This window comes from Xenopus laevis, chromosome 1S (genome assembly GCF_017654675.1).
Source record: "Xenopus laevis strain J_2021 chromosome 1S, Xenopus_laevis_v10.1, whole genome shotgun sequence".
NCBI classification, from domain to species: domain Eukaryota; kingdom Metazoa; phylum Chordata; class Amphibia; order Anura; family Pipidae; genus Xenopus; species Xenopus laevis.
Genome location: NC_054372.1, coordinates 28,044,757 through 28,064,954, shown reverse-complemented (window position 1 = coordinate 28,064,954; position 20,198 = coordinate 28,044,757). Strand labels below are relative to the sequence as shown.

Below are 20,198 nucleotides of genomic sequence, written 5' to 3'. Positions count from 1 at the left end.
GGCCCAAGGCACATTTCCTCTATTCTGTTTATTCAGTACAAGAAAGCGAGCGCATTGCACAGACAGTTCCTTCCCAGTCGTCTCCTCCAAAACAAAAACATAAATGAAGCCCTTTCCTGGCTTAATTAATGTAGCTAGAAATGTATGAATTACACACAATCAAATGATATACTTGAAGCTAAAGGTGCTGTCACACGAGAGCCGTTTGCCTTTGCATCTCCCACACAGATCCTGGCGGTGGGGCCTCTTGGGGTCAACGTGACGCAGTTTGACAGGACACGCGCATCTCGTCTGCTTGCAGCTCTGCAGGGAAATGTGCAGCAAGTCAGTTGTACATAAGGTTGCCACCTTTCCTGGAAAAAAATACCGGCCTTCCTATATTCTTGATGTTTTTTCCTATTAATAACATTGCCATCAAGCATCATTTTTACTGGCCAGGTGGCAATCCTAGTTGTATAGATGTACGCTGGCAGTCACAGGGGGATCTCATGTGGTGCCTAGTTTTAACATTAGGGCTCAAGAGATTGTACTAACTGCTCAAACTGTGGGTTTGACAACTCACAATAACTTCCTAAAAGGTAGAATTTGAAGGGCCATAAGATTAAATTGCCTGTTAGATGCTGGGCCATGGCACAACTACACACACAGGAGAATGGATGCTCTAGCACAGCGCTCCCCAATCTTTATCCATGAGCCACAAATGTTAAGAAATGGGGAGAAACACAAACCTGGATATAATTCCTGGGGTGCCAAATAAGCAGGGCCGGATTTACAAAGTGGGCACCCCTAGGTCCCCTGTTTGTTGCCCCAATCCTCTCCCTTTTATTTGCTCAAATTTTCATCATCGGGACCGAAGTAATGGCACGCAGGCAATTTAAAAAAAACGATCGTATCTCCTGTGCATCCCCAGTATTTCTGAACCAATTTGAGTGTAGTTGGGCAATATGCCTCCCCCTAAAATCCTGCCGCCCTAGGCCTAGGACTTGATGGCCTTTCCACAAATCCAGGCCTGCAAATAAGGACTGTGATTGGTGATTTGGTAGCCCCTATGTGGACTGGAAGCCTATAGGAGGCTCTGTTTAGTAGTACAGCTGGTTTTATTCAACCAAAACTTACCTCAAAGCCAAGCAGGGCCGGAACTAGGGGTAGGCAGAGTAGGCACGTGCCTAGGGTGCAAAGCTTGAGGGGCGCCAGGCACGTACCTTTTTCTGCCGTCTACCCCAGTCCGGTCTGCAGTGATGGTCGTTGCGCGAGGGGGGACGCGTCTGGTCAGTACACACGGGCTCAGGTTAGAGTGCACATGCGTGCGGTGGGGGGAGGGCGAAGCGGCCAGTAGGGTTGCCCACCCGGTCGGCTCGGCCCTGAAGCCAAGAATTTAAAACTAAGCATCTGCTTTGAGGTGCCGGGAGCAGCATCCAAGGGGTTGGTTTCCAGGGGCGTTTCACTGCCTTTCAAATGCTGCCCACCCCCCTGGCACTTACCTGGAGTTGGTCAAGGGGGGCCACATTGCTAGTGCAGAGAGCGCAAATTAAAATTCAGAATTTTGACTTTTTGCCTCCCCTGAGATGAGTTTCTGATCTTGTTTCATGGCAATATCAGCCCTGTTGTGAGTAACATGTTGCTCTGAGTGGGGGGGGACACTGCACATTCTCCCAAGCAGGATGGACTGCTATAATGTCACCCCTTTGATTAAAGTCTAGGATTGCTCCAATCCCTCTCTTCTTGGCTGCAACTACCATTAACCCAGCTCAGGTATAAGTTTCTGGGGGTTCTAGTACAATTGCAGGTGGGGTTTCTTAGGGCCATTATAGCAAGACTACACGGGGGACTCTTACCTGACACATGATGTCTTCCACACGGTAGGGATTATAGGATTTCTGACATGTCCTGCAGAACTGCTTGAAGTACACCTGCCGTGAGTAACAGTCATCACTACTGACATCAGAAAATAACTTTTTTTTATGATCGATCACAACTTTGTCTATGAATGTTATTTATCATTTTTCCATAAAAGTATTTGCCCGATGCTTTTACATGACCTTTCTTACTACCTTGTTCCTGTACAAGGGGGCTGCCATATTTGTGCAGCAGGAGTCCGTGCATTAAAAACGAACTGACAGGCTGAGAAGGGACAGTCAGGCTGGCAAAACAGTCCGATTTAGGAACTTCAAGTAACAATTACTTACAAATAGGGATGCACTGAATCCAGGATTCTGTCTTTTTCAGCAGGATTTGGATTCGGCCGAATCCTTCTGCCAGGCCGAACCGAATCCTAATTTACATATGCAAATTAGGGAGAGGAGGGAAATCGTGTGACTTTTTGTCACAAAACAAGTAAAAAATATTTTCCCCTTCCCACCCCTGATTTGCATATGCAAATTCAGATTCGGTTCGGTATTCGCCCGCAAAGGATTCGGGGGTTCAAAATAGTGGATTCGGTGCATCCCTACTTACAAAAGCAGAACTATCAGTGAAAAACAAACAACATGACCTATAGGTAACTTTTTAGGGGCAGATTTATCAAAGGTCTAAGTTAAAAAACCTTCAAACTTCGAATTCAAAAAGACCAATCGAATGGTGGTCGAAGTTTTTTGGGGTCGAATTGGGCCTACTTCAAATCGTACGATTCAAAGTAGCGTTACTTCGATTCAACGTTTTTTGGTTTTTTTTAACTTCGACCTTCGATCTCCCAAACTTCCCCCCCGCATTGCCTCCATACTGCTTCTAGGAGGTCCCCCATAGGCTAAAGCAGCACTTCGGCAGCTTTTAGGTGGCGAATGGTCGCAGTTTTAAAGAGACAGTACTTCAAAAAAATTCGACCTTTGAATTTCAACGTTATTTTCAACTTCGAATCGAAGTTGGACTAGTCGATGGTCGAAGTACCCAAAAAAGACTTCGCAATTCGAAGTTTTTAACTTCGAAGCTTCACTTCGACCTTTGATAAATCTGCCCCTTAATGTAGATTAATACTTTAAAAAGAATTTTTCAGTATCACTTTAACGGTAGATCTTCCAGTCCCAACGGTACCTTATTGGTTTCCTGCACACACCACACGTAGGCGCTCTCCCAGCGGATGTTGCAGTCCTTACAGTGATAATATCCGTACTTCTGCTCCAGGAACTGAAACAAACACAACTTTATTAGTCCTGTTACACAGACACAGCAGCCCATTCACATTTAAAACAGACATACCGTAATGCCCCTAGAGAGACCAAGCCTAGCTTACATTACTTTATACTTTTTTATTTTGCCTTCTTACGCTGACTTTTTCCAGCTTTATAATGGGGATCACTGACTCCATCGAAAATGCTGTTTAAGGTTACAAATGTATTGTTACCTTTTAGTACTCTTCTTTCTATTCAGGCCTCTCCCATTAATTTTCCAGTCTCTTATTCAAATAATTTCATGGTTGCTAATGTAGTTTGGACCCTAGCAACCAGATGCTGAAACTGCCGAATAAAGAGCTAAATAACTCAAACCACAAATAAAAACATGAAAATCATCTCAGAATAATCGCTCTACATTATACTAAAAGTTACGATTTAAAGGTGAATAACCCCTTTAATGATACACCTTTTAGTGTATCAAACACCATTTCCTAGTGAATAGTTTGCGCCACCTATAGAAACCTATCAGCAAGTTACAATTAGAGGTTTGCTTCTTATAGATTTTGAATTTAGATTTTTATTCTTTCGGTCAGATGGGGTCACTCACCTCAGCACCCAAAAATCTATTGCTCCGTAAAGTTATAATTTTATTGGGATTATTCATTTATATTGTGCTTTTCAGGCCCTCTCCTATTCATCTACCAATCTCTTCATCAAACCACTGCCTGGTTTCTAAGGTAAGCTAGGCCCTAGCAACCAGATTGCTGCTGAAATTCAACATTGGAAAAGTACTGAACAAAAAGTTAGTTAAATTAAATAAACCTGAAAAAAATACAAAATGAAAACCAATTGCATATAGTCAAATTCAGAATATCTACATCTTACTCAAAGATAATCTAAAGGTATATCATCCCTAATGATTAGTTGCCTCCAGATGTTGTGAAACTACAATTCCCAGCAACAGCATTAGGCGCTGGTGGGTTTTTGAATGCCCTACAGAAATTGCTGAACTACACACCACAGATGAATGCAATTATACATACCTGGAACTTTGGCCTTGTCTGAGCAGGGGCTGCTTCCTCTTCATCTGTCTTGTCCATCTTCATCTGTTCCTTGATCTCTCCATCCCCTTGCTTTCCTTCCTGCCTCCCTCCTTCAGAGCCTTCACTTCTCACTGCCTCACCCTTCTCTTCCAGATTGACCCCTTCATCCTGAAATGGAGCCAACCTTCCTGCAGCCACAGGTGAATATACCGCAATAGTCCTGGGGAATCTCACAGTCTTTGTGGGGGAGGCAGGACTCCCTTGCTCTGGTGGAGGCTTCCGTAGGGCCCCAGGTCTCCTTCTGAGTAAAGTTCTGGGCCCCAAGGAGCACTGGACTGATGCATCTTGCCTGGGGTTTACCTGCACCCCCACATCCCTTGTGTTTGCTCTGCAGAGCCTTGGCGTGAGGTTAGGGTTCACTTGAGACAAGATGGCCTTCAGCTGAGCCCTCTGATAATTATCACAGTAGTCCCCAGTGTCTCCATAACTGGCCAAATAGTTCTTCTGTCTCCAGCTCATCCCTTTATTCCTAGGGTTCAGGTACCTATACGAATAAGGATTGTAAGCTGGGTACATGTAGCGATCCATTGCTTCCTCTGAGAAGCTAGCCATAATGTCTGGCTAATGGCAACTCCCAGCTGGCTGCTTAAGTAGGGGCTGGTCTCATTAATAATCAAGGTGTCAATGGGATTTGCCTGTCCCTCGTGGAGTGAGTCTTAGCGTGTCTAGGAAGAAAACAGGTATGGACATTGCTATTTGGGGCTTTCTGCAAGTTCAATTGATACCTGTATAGTATGAGGCAAAATAATCAGCCAGGGCAGGTAAAGCTGCTTATATAGAGCAGTGACTTTTTTTACAACTGAGTTATAGGGTAAATGAACATTAAGCACAGCCTCTGACAACCCTGGGCTATAGGGCTAAAGCAGGGAAATCCAACCTGTCAGCCTCCAGCTCATACACTTCCACTTGCTGCTTTTTTAGCCATCAGAGGATGCTGGGAACTGTAGTTCCTGAGGAGCCGGAATGGGAAAGTCCTACTTTGAATCTATGTGCAGCACTTGTTCTTACTGATCATTACCCCCCTACAGCGGGGGTCCCCAACCTTTTTTTTTTAACCAAGAGCCACATTCAGTTGTAAAAACAATTGGGGAGCCACACAAGCATGAAAAAAAGTCCCTGTGGGTGCCAAATAAGTGCTGTGATTGGCTATTTGGTAGCCCCTATATGGACTGGCAGCCTACAGGAGACTCTGTTTGGCAGTACACATAGGGGGTTATTTATTAAAGTCTGAATTGATCTCAATATTTTCTGCTACAAACTCCGATGAAATCCGCTCAGGTTTTTTTTCCCCAAAAATTTGCTTTGCGGAAAAAAAATCAGATTTTCAAGTTTTTTTCCGGATTTTTCATCCAATTTTCAGGATTGTTTCTGATTTTTCACCCGAAACTCAAATTTCTTTAGTTTTTTTGCCCGAAACTTTGTGGTTTTGCACGAAACCCAGCTCACATCAAAAAATCTTTGGGACTTCTCCCATTGACTTAAAAGCAACCTCGACAGGTCTGAGATGCCGATTCGGACTTTTCCATCCTCGGGTTTCATAAATTTCGAAAAATTCGTGATTTTTTAAAAGTCCGATTTTATATATATATATATATATATATATATATATATATATATATATATATATATGTATATATATATATATATATATATATATATATAAAAAATCACAAATTTTTCATGATTTTTGCATTCAGAGTTTAGTAATTATAACGGTGAACTTGTTTACTTGTATGGTCCCTGGAGACAATTTCTCTCTGGCATCACAAAACCAGAAGCACCCCGGCCTCAAAGAACTCACAAGGGGAGGCATATTTATTCGATATTGGTTGAATTGTTCATGTTTATTCCTGAACCCTAAAATATTGCACTGCTGTACCCACCCTTCCAGTTTTTTTCGAATTTCGCATTGCGTACAAATGACTCGCAAATGAGACGGGTGTTTGCGTGAGTGCGCCCATTGTGTGAGGATGTTGTGCGGGAAAATAGCATTGACAGTAATTTAAATTTGCAATTTGCTAAACTGTTCTGTGAATATTTTCTGCACCACCAAACTCAAACGCAGAGTGTGCACATAAATATTCACACTTTTTGCCATATTGAAAAAAGATCACAATTCTGTTTGCAAATGAACTACTCTTATCCACCATCTTTATAAATATAACCATGCCCAGGGCCGATATATTCACTGTGTGAACCATTCTTCCCTGTGAAAAGTTTATATATGAGCCCCAAAGTCTTTCAGGGCAATGTAATAAAAACAGGTAACGTTTGCCCAGGTCTAGTAACCTATAGCAACTCAAGCAGATGTGTGCTTTCAAACAGCGGACCAGTAAACGCTAAACTGTCGGTTGAGCTATTAGTAACAAGCTTTTATTACATTGCCTGCTTAGATCTGTTAGGGCTTTCCATATGGGTATTTTGTTCACCCTGCAGAACTCATGTAAAGGATGCAATTGCATTTCATGCACAAATCTTACACAGATTTCTTTTTGGACTTTAGAATGCTTTTTATTTGCCCTTTGTTCTGTTCATGACAACCATATCAATCAAAATACAGATACAACAATTCAAAGCTATTGGATGCAAAACGAGGGCATCAGTGACCCATAATATCCCAGAGCAGCAGCTTTGGATTTTCTCTTCTTGCATTTTGTATAAATAATAAAAAAAACAATGCAAATTAAAATACCATCCCAACACTCACTATTGATACGGCCAATGTCACACATGGTGGGATTTGTAAGTCTCAAGAGCAAACTGCAGAGAGCAGGGTAGTTGCTGGCCAGACATGGGCAGATTTTAGCTTCCATTGTAGTCCTTGGACCAACTGTCAGCTTCTTTGCCCGTGCATGAGCCCTTCCTGGCAGATATCTGACTGATAATGATTCCTGTTGGCTACAAGGTAGACATCCCCCCCCTTTAAATGAGAACTAAAGCCTAAATAAGAAATAGCTAGAAATGTTGTATATTATGTTTTGGGCTTCTGTACCAGCACAAGGCAACCACAGCCCTTTAGCAGTAAAGATCTGTGTCTCCAAAGATGCCCCAGTAGCTCCCCATCTTCTTTTCTGCTGATTCACTGCACATGCTCTGTGCTACTGTCACTTACTGAGCTTAGGGGCCCACTCACACTATACAGTACACATAGAATAGAAATGTCACAATATAAGGCTGATTAGTAATTAATACAGATAATTACTACATGGCAGCACAGAAACCAGTGCAATTAGCATCAGAAATAAATAATCAGCCTTATAGCATCAGTTTATATTACAGGCCAACCTCATTTTCTGCTGGATAATTAGTGACAAACCCTAAGCTTAGCTTCTCAACAGCTGCTCAGAGCCCACTTAGCATTTGAGTGTCACAGACACTTTCCAAGATGGTGACCCCCTGTGACAAGTTTGAAGTCCTGGATCATTGCTGCTATTGACAAGCTGAAACTTTAGGCTGGTGCAATAAGTTCAGTATATAAAATATGGCATTTTTAGCCATATTTATTTTTAGGGTTTAGTTCTCCTTTAACAGGTTGGGAAATCTTTTCCTTCACTCACAATTGCACTGAAAAGCCATTGAGGGGGGATAATAGTAAACCATTCTGCAGTTATCTGCACTATTTGGGATAATCCATCATAGCCAGAATGTATCTCCAGCACGGTCCTATTTATTAAACAGGTACATGTTTGTCCATTCCCACCCACCCCCCTGTCCTGAATATTAGCAGCTTCAAGGAACATTAGCCTTTGAGTAGAAAGATGCAGATACTGTAGCACAATCCAGCAAAACCAACTGAAACACAGTATTTTTCCAGTTCCATGTTCCTGCATGGGACCTCCATGCTGGCCTCCCTCTGCCCACACTCACATTGCTCAGGCCAATAAACCTCCATATTATGACCTCAAAGAAAGTCACTATAACCACGTTATAGTGCAATTGTTGGTCCATTAAAGCATCCCAGGATCCAGTTTGTGCCTGGTGCAGATGTTTTTATGGGCCTGTATGAGGGATTTAAATTGCATCCATGGAGAAGGGCAGGATGCAAATTGTGTATAACAAATAGGAAGTGCAGAAGACAAAAATATGTACATAATAAGTACATTTGTGTGTATTTAAATATAAAGTAAATGTGTGTGCTACTGTCTCCTTTCACACTAACAGGCAGCCAGTGTCTTGCAGGTTTGAGTTTAGGAAATGTTTTGAAAGTATATGCTATGCAGAATCAGTATGTCTCCCCCCATGTGTTTGTGGGTTTTTCCCAGATTAGATTCATTTTCCACTAATTACATACAAGCAGGTTAAATGGCTCCTGATAAACTGATGTGTAGATTGTAAGCTCCACTGGGACAGTGGCTAATGTGAATGATGATATCACTGGATGATATATTCGTGCTATATAAATAATGTACTTTGCAGATTAGTCGTCCGGGGTTTTTTTTTTTTTCGATTTACTACCCATGATGCCACACGCTACTTTTTCCTCCCACAAGATCCATAAGTCGATCCGTATCAAAAAAATGCTTCAGAAATTACATTTTAGTAGAAATTTTGTTTTCTCTTGCGTAATCTCCTTGGCGTGTTTTCATTGGCGTGCTTTCCTCGGCGGGTTTTTATTATGAATGGTGAATTGACGCCAAGACTCTGGGACAAAACAATTCAAAACCGCCACCCAGGAAATGATGTATAGGGTCAATGTGTGAAATTTACATACAATCATGGTCTTCTTCCAGGTCCCTCTGTACAAATTAATGAAAATTTTTGGCACAGTTTACATGAATTCATTAATACACTATTGCAGGGATAATCAACCTACAGCCCACCAGAACTACATTTCCCAGCAGCCCCCTTTAGCTGTTTGGTGGGCAGCAGACTGACAATTCCAACATTATGGTGTAAACAACTGTCACTCAACATTGTGTTTAAAAATTAGTGGGGTCTCTGCTCTAGTTCCATATTAACAGAACGTTGTTCTCCTGATTCTACTGCCCCATATGACATTTCAGGGGGATCTTCTTCCTTAAGTTTTTTGAAGGAAATATTAGTATCCTCGTCCAGAGATTCTGTCTTATGTAGAACATCTTTCCTGTAAAATTTGTAGACTAAAACGTAGACCCCGGCTTCTGAGGCCTGGAATAAGGCATAGAGCAATGGGAACATGTACATGCTGCCAATGAGGTGGGGTGGGAAGGCCAGCTTCAACAGAGCTGTACATAGCTGGACATTCTGGCATCCGGTTTCCAGAGACACTGTTCTCCTGCCCTTTGGGGACAAGCCAAATAAAGTAGCCAGGCCATACCCCAATCCATAGCCAATTGCCGGCATCATCAGGGCAACTATATACACCGAGGGTGGGATTGTAGCCAGCAGCTGAGGTCCAAGCATGGCTCCCGTGAGAATGAAGAGAATAACCAAGGTCACTAGCAGAGACCAGAGGGAAACCTAAAAAAAAGTGAAAACAAAATGAACTCCAGCTTGCAAACATCAGATGGAACACAAGTGCCCAAATCATTTGGCTAACCGAGTTCTAGCCCTGGGGTTTTTAATGCGTGTGTATGTGTAGTTTTTGAATGATTTGCCTTTCTATTCTGCCTCTCTTTAAATTGAATCTTAAAATGTTAAAATAATAATATATGGATATATAGCAGTTGAACTCTTTTGGAGAAGTCTCCCCAAATCTTCATCCTTCTCTGTCTATGAATTGCAGGGTATTAAAGCATAGCACCAATCGATGGAAACAGAGAATATTTGCGAGAGTGCCCTACAGAGATAGAGGGGATCAGAACAAGGGAACAGCGCAAATATCAATCCTACAGGCTTTGTATGTCATCATATGCCTGAGAGCTATCAATCAGGGTAATTGTGTCTCCTTTCTAACAGCCAAAACAAATTAAACAAATCCCTTAAAATCCAGGTCAGCGCTGCAATGAGGGAATTCTGCAGCTATTCTTCACCTATTAAGGTGAAGTTTCATTGAAGTGGAAATACTCAGGTAGAGCAAACACCACTCAGCCTTAGGGTTCCGAATCTTCCAACTTACCTTAAGCAGAATATCTGCAATCCTGCTATAGCGGTAACGTATGGCAACACCCAGACCAATAGGCAGGAGGGTACTGCAGAGCATGAGGGACACTGCACCCAGGGGCAAAAACTGCACCAGAGGGGTGTTGATCCATGGACGACTGTAAAACCACAGGCAGAGGGGCATCAGCAGAAGGGCTAACAGGGTGGATGATGTGGTCATGATGATACTGCAAAGAGAAAGAAAGTGTTAGATATCAGTCTAGTCTGAATTTAGTCCCTTATTTCTTTCTAAAGGAGAAAAACAAGTCTTTCTTGACCCCAAAATACCATTTTGTTCTATAAACTTGATTATATAGGCTGCCACAAACTGAACTCAGTAAAGTATTTAGGATAGGTTTTGTATCATTCTTTTTATACTTTTAAATATTTTATTAATTGCACCACTTCTCTGTTGCTCCAGTTTGTGCCAGCCTGTACAATCAAGTATTTTTCAAAAACTTTCAGGCTGGAGGTTTAAGGTCTATGCACCTGGACCCTTTATATGGAGTTTTGTGACATCACCCCAAAGATTGATCTATTTTTCTGGAATCTTTGCTTTAAATGTGTATCCATATTCTATTCCTCTGTTTTTCCGCTGGCATTGAAGTGCTCAGACCCATAAAAACAACTTCTTTCTATTACAAAGCATGGTCTGCCAGTGCACCTAGTAATGGTAGCCATACATGGGCTGATATAAGCTGCCAACAGACCAAGCAGCTTATTGATGTAAGGAGCCCAAAGTCTCAGCCATTAATAACGGACCAAGAAGGAAATACCAGTCCAACACAGTTTAAGGTAACCGACAAGGATGAGGCAGAAGAATAGTCAAGTCCAGGCAGATGGGTCAATGCAGGCAGAGAAGGTTCAAGACGATATAACAGGCTGAGGTCAAACACAGGAATCAGTAGTAATAATCAGTAAAGCGCACCCAGGAACACACAAGGTAGAACCTATATTAGGGCAATGACTGTAGTGTTCTGGCGCCTTAAATAGGCCTCATTTGGCGCCAAACAAGCTTGATGACATCATGATGCTGGCATCACGAAGATGCGTCCATTCTGACGCAGGAATTCGATCAAGCTGCGTGGACTCCCTGGGCGCCGCCATCTTAGGAAGACAAGAGGAAGCGGCAGTAGCAGCGCAGGAGCGGCGACGGAGGTAAGTATTCTTTACAATTGACCAGTGTATGGCCCTCCAACAGGCTTCCCCCATCGGTATCTGGACGAAAATCAGGCAGATGTTTATATGGCAGGTTTAAAAATACAGATCGATTGGTTTCTTGATGTGGTCCTAAGAATCAGATCAGCCCAATATCTCCCACCGCAAGGTGGGCATAGGGGTGAAATCTCTGTGTGTATGGCCATCTTAAGTGGGTACATCAAGAGATCTGGAGCAACAGTAATTGGCCATCATCCATGTATGGGCCACAAGTTGCTCATTTAGATGCCTTGATGGCTGGTCAATATATATCTGAAATATAAGTGATTTGCTCTGTTTACTTATAGATCTGATAATTCAATAAGCTGCTAGCCTTTGTTCCTAGAGATGCTTCCAGAGCAAATAGCTACATGCACAACTTTGCCTTTAACAGAACAGAGGAACATGGTCTGGGTTATGCACAGGTCTTATGTACCTATCATATATATTTATTCCCATTTCCAAAGAAAGAAACCTGTTGTGGCCATTAAAATTTACTTTTTTATTGCTCTGTAATGAATGTGGCTGATTTTTAATGAATGAGTGAATGTCTCTTCCTCTGCTCTCGTGTCTGACCGGCACCATTACAATAAGAGGGCAGGAGCTGCTTCTGGTTTTTATTCTGATTACAATAAGAGTAGAAAAGGGAAATTTGATTCTGATAAGAAACAGCAAATATATATACAATGTCCATTTGTGAACGGAAGAGATATGGAGATTGACATTATTTGCATTTCCAACTAATGATTAATTTAGCCGTACGTTTTGCCATAAAGGGATATTGTGTGTAACATCTGAGTGTATTTAAATTATATCCTATTTCATGCACCTATGACATTTTCCCCAAGCTCAAAAATATTCTGCGCTGATCTAGTGATTATCTAGGGACTGAATCTACAGTTGTGTTGCCATTGGTAAGTGTAGGGAGAAGTGTAACCAGGTATGTAAAAGGGTGTCTGCCATTCCCTGCTCTACCCACATTCACATGAATGAATAAATAAATGAATGTCAAATTCAGATGGATATTCAGTGGAGAAGGTGCAGCTGAGCAGTTAGTGATTGCCTTTGTGTTACAAACCAGATTTCCTGATATATTATACAATGCTGTACAACACAAGGTTGCAAATATCAATATATCATACATAAATATTACATACAAATATAGGCAAGGGACCTGTTATTCAGAATGTTCGGGACCTGGGGTTTTCCAGATAAGGGGACTTGCTGTATTTGGATCTCCATACCTTAAAGGGCATGTAAAGTCTAAAATAGAATAAGGCTAGAAATGCTGTTTTTTGTATACTAAATATAAACATGAACCTACTGCACCACAAGCCTAATCAAACAAATAATTTATGCTTTCAAAGTTGGCTACAGGGAGTCACCATCTTGTAACTTTGTTAAACATCTTTGCAAGACTAAGACTGTGCACATGCTCAGTGTGGTCTGGGCTGCTTAGGGATCATCATAAACAAAGCTGCTTGAGTTCTGCATGGCTGGGAAGTAAGGCGGGGGCTCCCCCTGCTGTTCATAAGTATGATTGTTTCCCTGCTCAGCAGTTAGGGACCGTCTGACAATTCCTATCCACAGCAGTAAATGAAGGGAGAATTTCACTGCATACAGTCAGGTTTCTTATAAAAACAGTACACATTTTTTAATTAAAGTATATTTCATTAAAGAAAGTAAAAATGGGATTTTATTTTTTTGCCTTTAAATGCCCTTTAAGCCTACTAAAAAAAACATTGAAACATTGAAATAAATCCAATAGGATTGTTGTGGCTCCAATAAGGATTAATGATATCTTAGTTTGGATCAAGTACAAGGTGCTGGTTTATTATTACACAGAAAAGGGAAATCTTTTATTAAAATTTTAATTTTTTCCTTAAAACGGAGTCTATGGGAGACTGAACTTTGGAACTTTCTGGATCACAGATCCCATACCTTTACTGAATCACAAAGACAGTAATGAATGCCCTGGTCATTAAAGCTTATAATATAAATCTCCCTCCCTATGTTTAGGCTCCTGTGCCGTGGTAAGGACTAGATCCATCTATGAATTAAATCATGGGCAGGGAAAATGACTCCCTGGCTTATTAAGAATAATTAACTACTGTGTTTGCAGCACGGCACCCTCCCCTCTGTGTGAGTGAAAAATACACAAACACCCACACCCAATCAGCACTGCCGGGAATGTGGACTGATGGGCAAAAGCTCTGACCTTGTCAATATATGACGTCAAGCAGTGAAATCATATTTATGGGTTATATGAAGGATGGGCCTTGGATCTGGTGTAAAGTTAAAGCTTCCTTTGCTCCCTGTGTCCATGTACCACATATTTTTGTGCAACATTCATAGGTCACTTGTGTCCTGTCTGCATCACTCCCACTTTATCAGGGAGTAAATATAAATGATACGGCGTTAAATGTGCTGCTTTGCAGCAGGAGCAAGGAAACGCTGGGTGGGTACAACAGTGAACCATGAGTATCACTGGCTCAAATTATCAATGTGCAATGGACTTAAACAGGAGAGTATAATAACTTAATGACCAATTAGCTTTACACTCATACTGATAAATGGCAGATCCCACCAGCAAGGTTCTGTGCATTGAGTGAAGGATGATACATTGAAAATAAACTCAGCTCCTAATAGGTTAAATTTCTATTTTTAGCAAGAGTTGTAATGGCATGTTCCACTGTACATTCGGTGACTACAAAGAATGTATTGAAAAAGCAATTAATTTCAAGATTTATGCATATTTATACTTCCATTGTTACAGGGTGTTTCTACAAAGCAAAAACAAGGCTTATAATAATACAGATAGACCAATAAGTACCAAGCAGGGTGTCCGTCGAAGGTACAGGTACATAGGTGTCACTAGCAAGGTCTTGGCTTTGTTTTCAGAAAGGATTTGTATCGCTCACTACAAAGGGATGAATGTAGAGTCACAAAGATCCTATATTCTGGGAGATATATATATAACAAACAAGGGAAAGTTGTGCTCACCACTAATTTTTAAAACCATTAGGCGGGGGTGCAATGAGGGTGTGACCACAAAATACATATAGACAAATACAAGATTCCTCTGCACTCAACCCATTATCAATATATTTAAGACAGAGACATTTTGTGCATACTGCTACTGAAAAATGCCTTACCCTTTAAACAAAACAGGGATTGTTTGTCCATCTACATGTTGCTCACCAACCACATGGACGTTGCTGCCAGTGGCCTCAAAGCAGGTGCTTATTTTTGAATTCCTAGTTTTAGTTTTAGTTGCATAATATGTACTGCCAGAGTCTCCTGTAGGCTGTCAGTCCACATAGAGGCTAAACACAGCTCTTATTTGGCATCCCCAGGGACCTTTTTCCATGTTGGTGTTGCTCCCCAACTCTCTTTACTCTCTTTGAATATGGCTGACGGGTAAAAATGTTAGGGACCCTGGCCTGCTCTATAGCCTTGACTTAATACAGGGGTGTATGCACAATAGTCTGGGCTTAATACAGGGAAGGGTGCCATATACAGGGTCAGACTGGAGCACTGGGGGCCCACCTGGGCTGCGACACCAAGGGCCCCCTGGTAGTCACCGGAGCCCCCTCCGGACTTACAAACTCTGGACAAGAACCCTTCCCCTCCTCCTGCAGCCATGCGCACTCCGTCGCGCCACTGCTCGCCTTACGATTTTATGGGGAGCAGATCAGGGAGCGGGTCTGGGCCGGCAGGGTCCATGAGGGCATGGGCGTCCACAGAGGGGGGCAAGAGGGGGCAGTGCCCCCCCCTGGGACTGTGCACATAAGTTTCCACCTGTTCGTGCATTGGCCCCAGCTTACTGTGGTTTCTGTCGCGATCCCTCGAAGATTTTTCTTCTGTGCAGCAGAGTTTTCTTTTAGCTCCTTCCCTAGGTGCTCGCTCCCCCTCCCTTGTCACGGTGCTGCCGGATCGTATTACTTCAGCTGTGACAGAGAGAGAGAGCAGCCAGGGAGCATCTGATTGGCCAGTAGCACAGATTGCAGTGCGGGAGAAAACGAAGGAAGGAAAGCCCTATCTATTGCTGTCTGCAGCCTTGTACTTGTGAGTTCTGGGGGTATTTATACAATTACTTGCCCCTGTGCCATCTGTTTGTGTGTTCTGCTGGTATTTATGTATGTACTTGCCCCTGTGCCATCTGTTTGTGTGTTCTGGGGGTATTTATACATGTACTTGCCCCTGTGCCATCTGTTTGTGAGTTCTGGGGGTATTTATACATGTACTTGCCCCTGTGCCATCTGTTTGTGAGTTCTGGGGGTATTTATACATGTACTTGCCCCTGTGCCATCTGTTTGTGAGTTCTGGGGGTATTTATACATGTACTTGCCCCTGTGCCATCTGTTTGTGAGTTCTGGGGGTATTTATACATGAACTTGCCACTTTGCCATCTTTGTGTGAACTAGGGTTGCCACTTGTCAGACAACCGGTATTTTGAAGGGTTGCCCGGGTCAAAACTTCCTGGATGGTTTTTCAAATTAGGGAAACTGTGCAGGATTCCCTTGATTGACCTGGCGATCGGCTGATCGCCGTGGCATAGCTCCACCCCCTGATGGCAGTGACACACCCACCTATCTCACAGGCCCGCCCACAGATGCCTCCTTGCCCCACCCTGGAAAATTTACTGCGGACACCCATGCATGAGGGCTGGGGCTAACCGTGTTTTTTCCAGTCCCACCCTGGCCATATAATCTGTGCTCAATACAGAGGAGGATGCCCCATAGTCTGGGCACAATACAGAGGAGGATACTCTATAGTCTGGACTCAGTACAGGGAAAGATGCTCTATAGTCTGATTCGAGGCTTCAGTGTATTTATTTCAAGTCTAAGTTAATGGCTGAAATGGTCAGTCGCAACCACATGTGTGTTGTGTCCCAAATATTATACCTGCCATCTACTTCCTTGTATTTGTATGATAAAAAACAATAAAGCCAAACATATTCACAAAAGGTGTTCAAGGGAGAGTCTTTTAGAACCACTATCATCCTGTATAAAAGAACTCGTGTTCTGATCACTGGAGCAGGACACTTCTAAGACTCATCAACTTTTCAAAAGGTAGATTTTTCAAAGCTGACCAACTGCACTGAAAGTTGTCAATTTTCAAAAACAAATTCCCGTTCCAGGTGTAAAATGCTTGGGGCTTTGCAGATAAGGAGGTGTTCCATTTATGTCTAAATCTACTGCAATACATTCAAACATACAAAAAAAATACAATTATTGTGCTGATGATGACTGATTGAGCCAATGCATTGTTTTGTTATTACAGGGAAAATACATTTGAATAATTTTCTATGGGAAATGTCAATGCTGGATTTTAGAACTTTCTGGATAGCAGGACTCTCACCCTCTGACTGAAAGGGGCTACTTATTGCTCATTACTACTGCAGTAATCATGCCCATAATATCTGCCTTATGTGGTGAGTGCGAGGTGCCAAGCCCTCGTAACGAAATGCTCTCACCGTGTAGCCACCCAATATCTTTGAATATCCCAGATGTTTGTAGCTTGATATTGGGATATTGTCTCGGTAGGGAAAGTGCAGTGACCATTGCAATACTACTGTTTATTTAAACTGTTATTTTACATATACCTTAATTCCTTTTGCATTAACCAAGAGCTTTTTTTAAAAAACATTTCCTTTCTCCCCTTGCAGACTAACAATTGATCGGACTCCCGACCCTTTTAGCTGATAATTAGGCAATATGCATATCTGTGATCAAGCTAAAGGTCGAAGATAACAAACGAGTGAATGTTATTAATTTGTATAATAAAGGTTAGAGATCTGACTTACAACTCCCAGGATCCTTCTGTCCTGGGGAGTTGTAGTTCACTTGTTGCTGTGCTTGGAGGGGAGACACAGGTTCTTCAGCAACGTCCTAGGGACACTCTTGTCTTTAACTTATTTTGATCTTTTCCAAAAGACATAAATTTAACACAATGGTGCCTGGCCCAAATGTTACCTGTCACATAATACCCCAAGATCAGCCTGTGTCTATTTACTCCCTATGAGCTGCTAATGTTATAATAGGTACCTGAGGTTCATATCTCCATTCACCAGAAGGGACATGATATTCGAGAGATTTCCTCCAGGGCAACATCCACAGAGCAGGACGGCAATGGCTGCTACTTCATCCAGGGAGAATATGAGGGCCAAGAGGAAGGCCACCAAGGGCATGAAGACAAACTGGCTGATCAAGGCAATGAGCACCCCGATGGGTCTTCTCAAATGATCCCCTATTTGACTGATCTCCACTGTACAGCCCAGTCCCAGCATAGTCACACACAATGCCACGCCAACGAACACACTGAGGCCATGGTTCAATGGACTATCCCAGAAAGGAACTGGTGTAGACAGAGGCTTCTCTGTAGGACTCCGCATAGCTTCTTGCAGTAACACAGCGATGGTGCTGAAATTATCCCATTGGTCCCAAGCAGTAACTTTATCACTGGTTTCCAGAGAACCTTGAGTAAAATTATCTTTCAGGCCTCCATAAGTAGAGTCTGTTATCACATCCAATGGAGCTGCACTTGAGTTTTCCATCCCTACTTCTATCAGCTGCTATTTTGATAGACTCTACTTGTCTGTGTATAAACTGCTTCTGAGGAGGAGGAGGAGGCAGTTTCTATCTCATCCTCAGGCAGCAGCCAGACAGTAATCAGGGAGCCAGAAGCCAAGGTATAACTCACCCTCCTACTATCACATCCCCTGCAGCCGCTCACATCAGCCGGCTCACCACACCCCTAGCCACAAGTTATTCCTTTTATTCCACATTCTCTCTTGCTTTATACTCAGCGCACTGGTGCCCTACGTGTCTGTGACGCACAAATCTATTTTTAATTTAAAAAAAAGACAAAAAAATCCATCCAATCCTGCTTTATATAAACAAGAATATTGAAATGAAAGCACTCGTCCTGCCTAGAAGTGCCTTTTTATCATCATGGAACCCCTCAGTGATTTTTAATATACAGATATGGCACCTGTAAAAAATATTCCGGACCTGGAGTTTTCGCATAAGGCATTTTACGTTATTTTGCTAGTAATTAAATGACTGTTTAAAAAAAATGTAAATATTAAATAACCCATTAGGATAGTTTTGCCGACAATAAGGATTCATTTTATCCAAGTTGGGATCAAGTATAAGGCACTGTTTTATTATTACAGAGAAAATAAGACTCCCTGCCCCACGCCAACTTGCACCCCTTCCCTACTGCAGGTAAGAGAGCAGACTCGGTCCCCCCAGTAACTGTGGGGTCTGCTTCCTCTATAGTTATGCCACTGGTTCTGTCAGTATGTTTCACCCTGTAGTAATTATGGGAAAGTGTGCCTGTCGCCCATATGCCTTGTTATATTCAGTGCAACTAATCCCATTTTGCAGAGGTTTCATTGGCTGCTCAGTAGCCAGGGAAGGATTTGCTCATCTGGTGCCCCGAGGCCGCCAGGTCCTAGCGCCTGCCCGGTTTGTAGAACCTGCCCCCTGCAAGCGATGTGCCGGTTCACTGAGGAGCTGTGGCTCCCCCTTGCCACTTTGTATGCGACTGGGCGGCATGCCACCCCTGAAATTTTGCTGCCCTAGGCCCGGGCTTTTATGGCCTCTCCACAAATCCGGGCCTGTCAGTAGCTGCTCAAAAGTCTCCAAACATGACATTATCCTAATTGAAAGATGAATGTAAAGTTGATTTCCAGTGGTTTAGCAAAGTGTCATGCCCCGGGTGTCAGTAGGACTCACACTGTTGCACTATTGTCATGGTTCTGGAGCTTCTCAGGTTTTAATCCAGCTCTGTACTATTTAATATGAATTTTATTTTCACAATCATTGCACCATAATAATGAACTTTACAAGGGAAAAGGTTTTAATGAACATCTAGGTAGTGTCCCAGGTAAAGCCAATAAGATTACATTTCTAACCTCCGAAAATTCGCCAGCGAAGGCTTCGCTCACAGCGCAACACTTCGCCAGGCTTAGATTCGCCAGGGCAACACTAATTCACTAAAATCCAAAGTTGCGTCCAGGGTGCCGAACGCTGGCAAAGTTGCGCTAGCGTTGCCTAATTTGCATATGGCAGGAAGTTAAAGATGAATGGACGCATATATTGCAGCAAATACATTACACTACACAATCTGGGGAACCTTAATAAAATAAAATAGAGTTGTTAAATTGCCCTACACATGAGCCCAGTGTATAGTTTACGTTCCATATGTTAGGAACCGTTTACCCCCAAAAAAACGACGCTCTTTTTCAGCCTGAAAAAGGAAAAGTCGCCAGCATTTTTTGGGACTTAGAAAAATTTTCAATGATTTTTTTAGGAACTCCTGTCTACTCTATTGCACTTCGCCTGGTCTGAGGTGGCGAAGGCAAGTCTGGCGCAAGAGGTAACGTTCAGTAAAATCCGCATCTTAGTGAATTTGCGTAGTTACGTCCATTCGCCAGAGCAAAAATTCGGCAGGAGTTAGGGAGCGAAGTATCGCTAGACTCTATCATCTTCGCCAGCAAAGTTACGCCAGCGACCGTTAGTAAATCAGCGAAGTACCAAATTGATGTCACGCTGACGAATTTTCGCCTGCGTTAGTCACTTCGCCCTTTAGTAAATTTGCCCCTATGTTTTCTCAAACTGTGGCTCACTAGCTGTTATCAGACTACTGAAGGCTGTTGGAGGGTACTGAGAGTTGTAGCTCAACAACAGCTGGAAGGCTCCAGTTTGGTAAGTCCTACTTT

General features: G+C 42.6%; 2 protein-coding genes across 2 annotated transcripts; both read right to left on the bottom strand.

The window, feature by feature from the left end:
• Positions 1–18: 18 nt before the first annotated feature.
• zar1.S (zygote arrest 1 S homeolog) lies at positions 19–4,737 on the bottom strand (the record flags this gene model as incomplete). Its single annotated transcript, NM_001090489.1, is given in 4 exon segments — positions 19–303; positions 1,836–1,910; positions 3,028–3,120; positions 4,151–4,737. Coding segments are annotated over 4 exon segments (888 nt in total). The 3' UTR covers positions 19–159.
• Positions 4,738–7,954: 3,217 nt separating this feature from the next.
• Positions 7,955–18,377, bottom strand: slc10a4.S (solute carrier family 10 member 4 S homeolog). The gene is made up of 3 exons (XM_018243137.2): positions 17,518–18,377; positions 10,248–10,458; positions 7,955–9,649 (listed from the first exon to the last, which is right to left on the bottom strand). The coding sequence occupies exons 1-3, from the start codon at positions 18,024–18,026 to the stop codon at positions 9,137–9,139; spliced, it is 1,233 nt and encodes a 410-aa protein (XP_018098626.1). The 5' UTR covers positions 18,027–18,377; the 3' UTR covers positions 7,955–9,136.
• Between the last annotated feature and the right edge of the window lie 1,821 nt (positions 18,378–20,198).

Bases quoted from the DNA above. Each gene is read 5' to 3' on its own strand.
- slc10a4.S (XM_018243137.2), bottom strand. From the start codon at position 18,026: ATGGAAAACTCAAGTGCAGCTCCATTGGATGTGATAACAGACTCTACT. The intron at 10,459-17,517 runs GTACCTATTATA...TTCTCTTTGCAG, and splicing joins AATGGAGATATGAACCTCAG to TATCATCATGACCACATCAT. The intron at 9,650-10,247 runs GTAAGTTGGAAG...ACTTTTTTTTAG, and splicing joins TTGCAGATATTCTGCTTAAG to GTTTCCCTCTGGTCTCTGCT.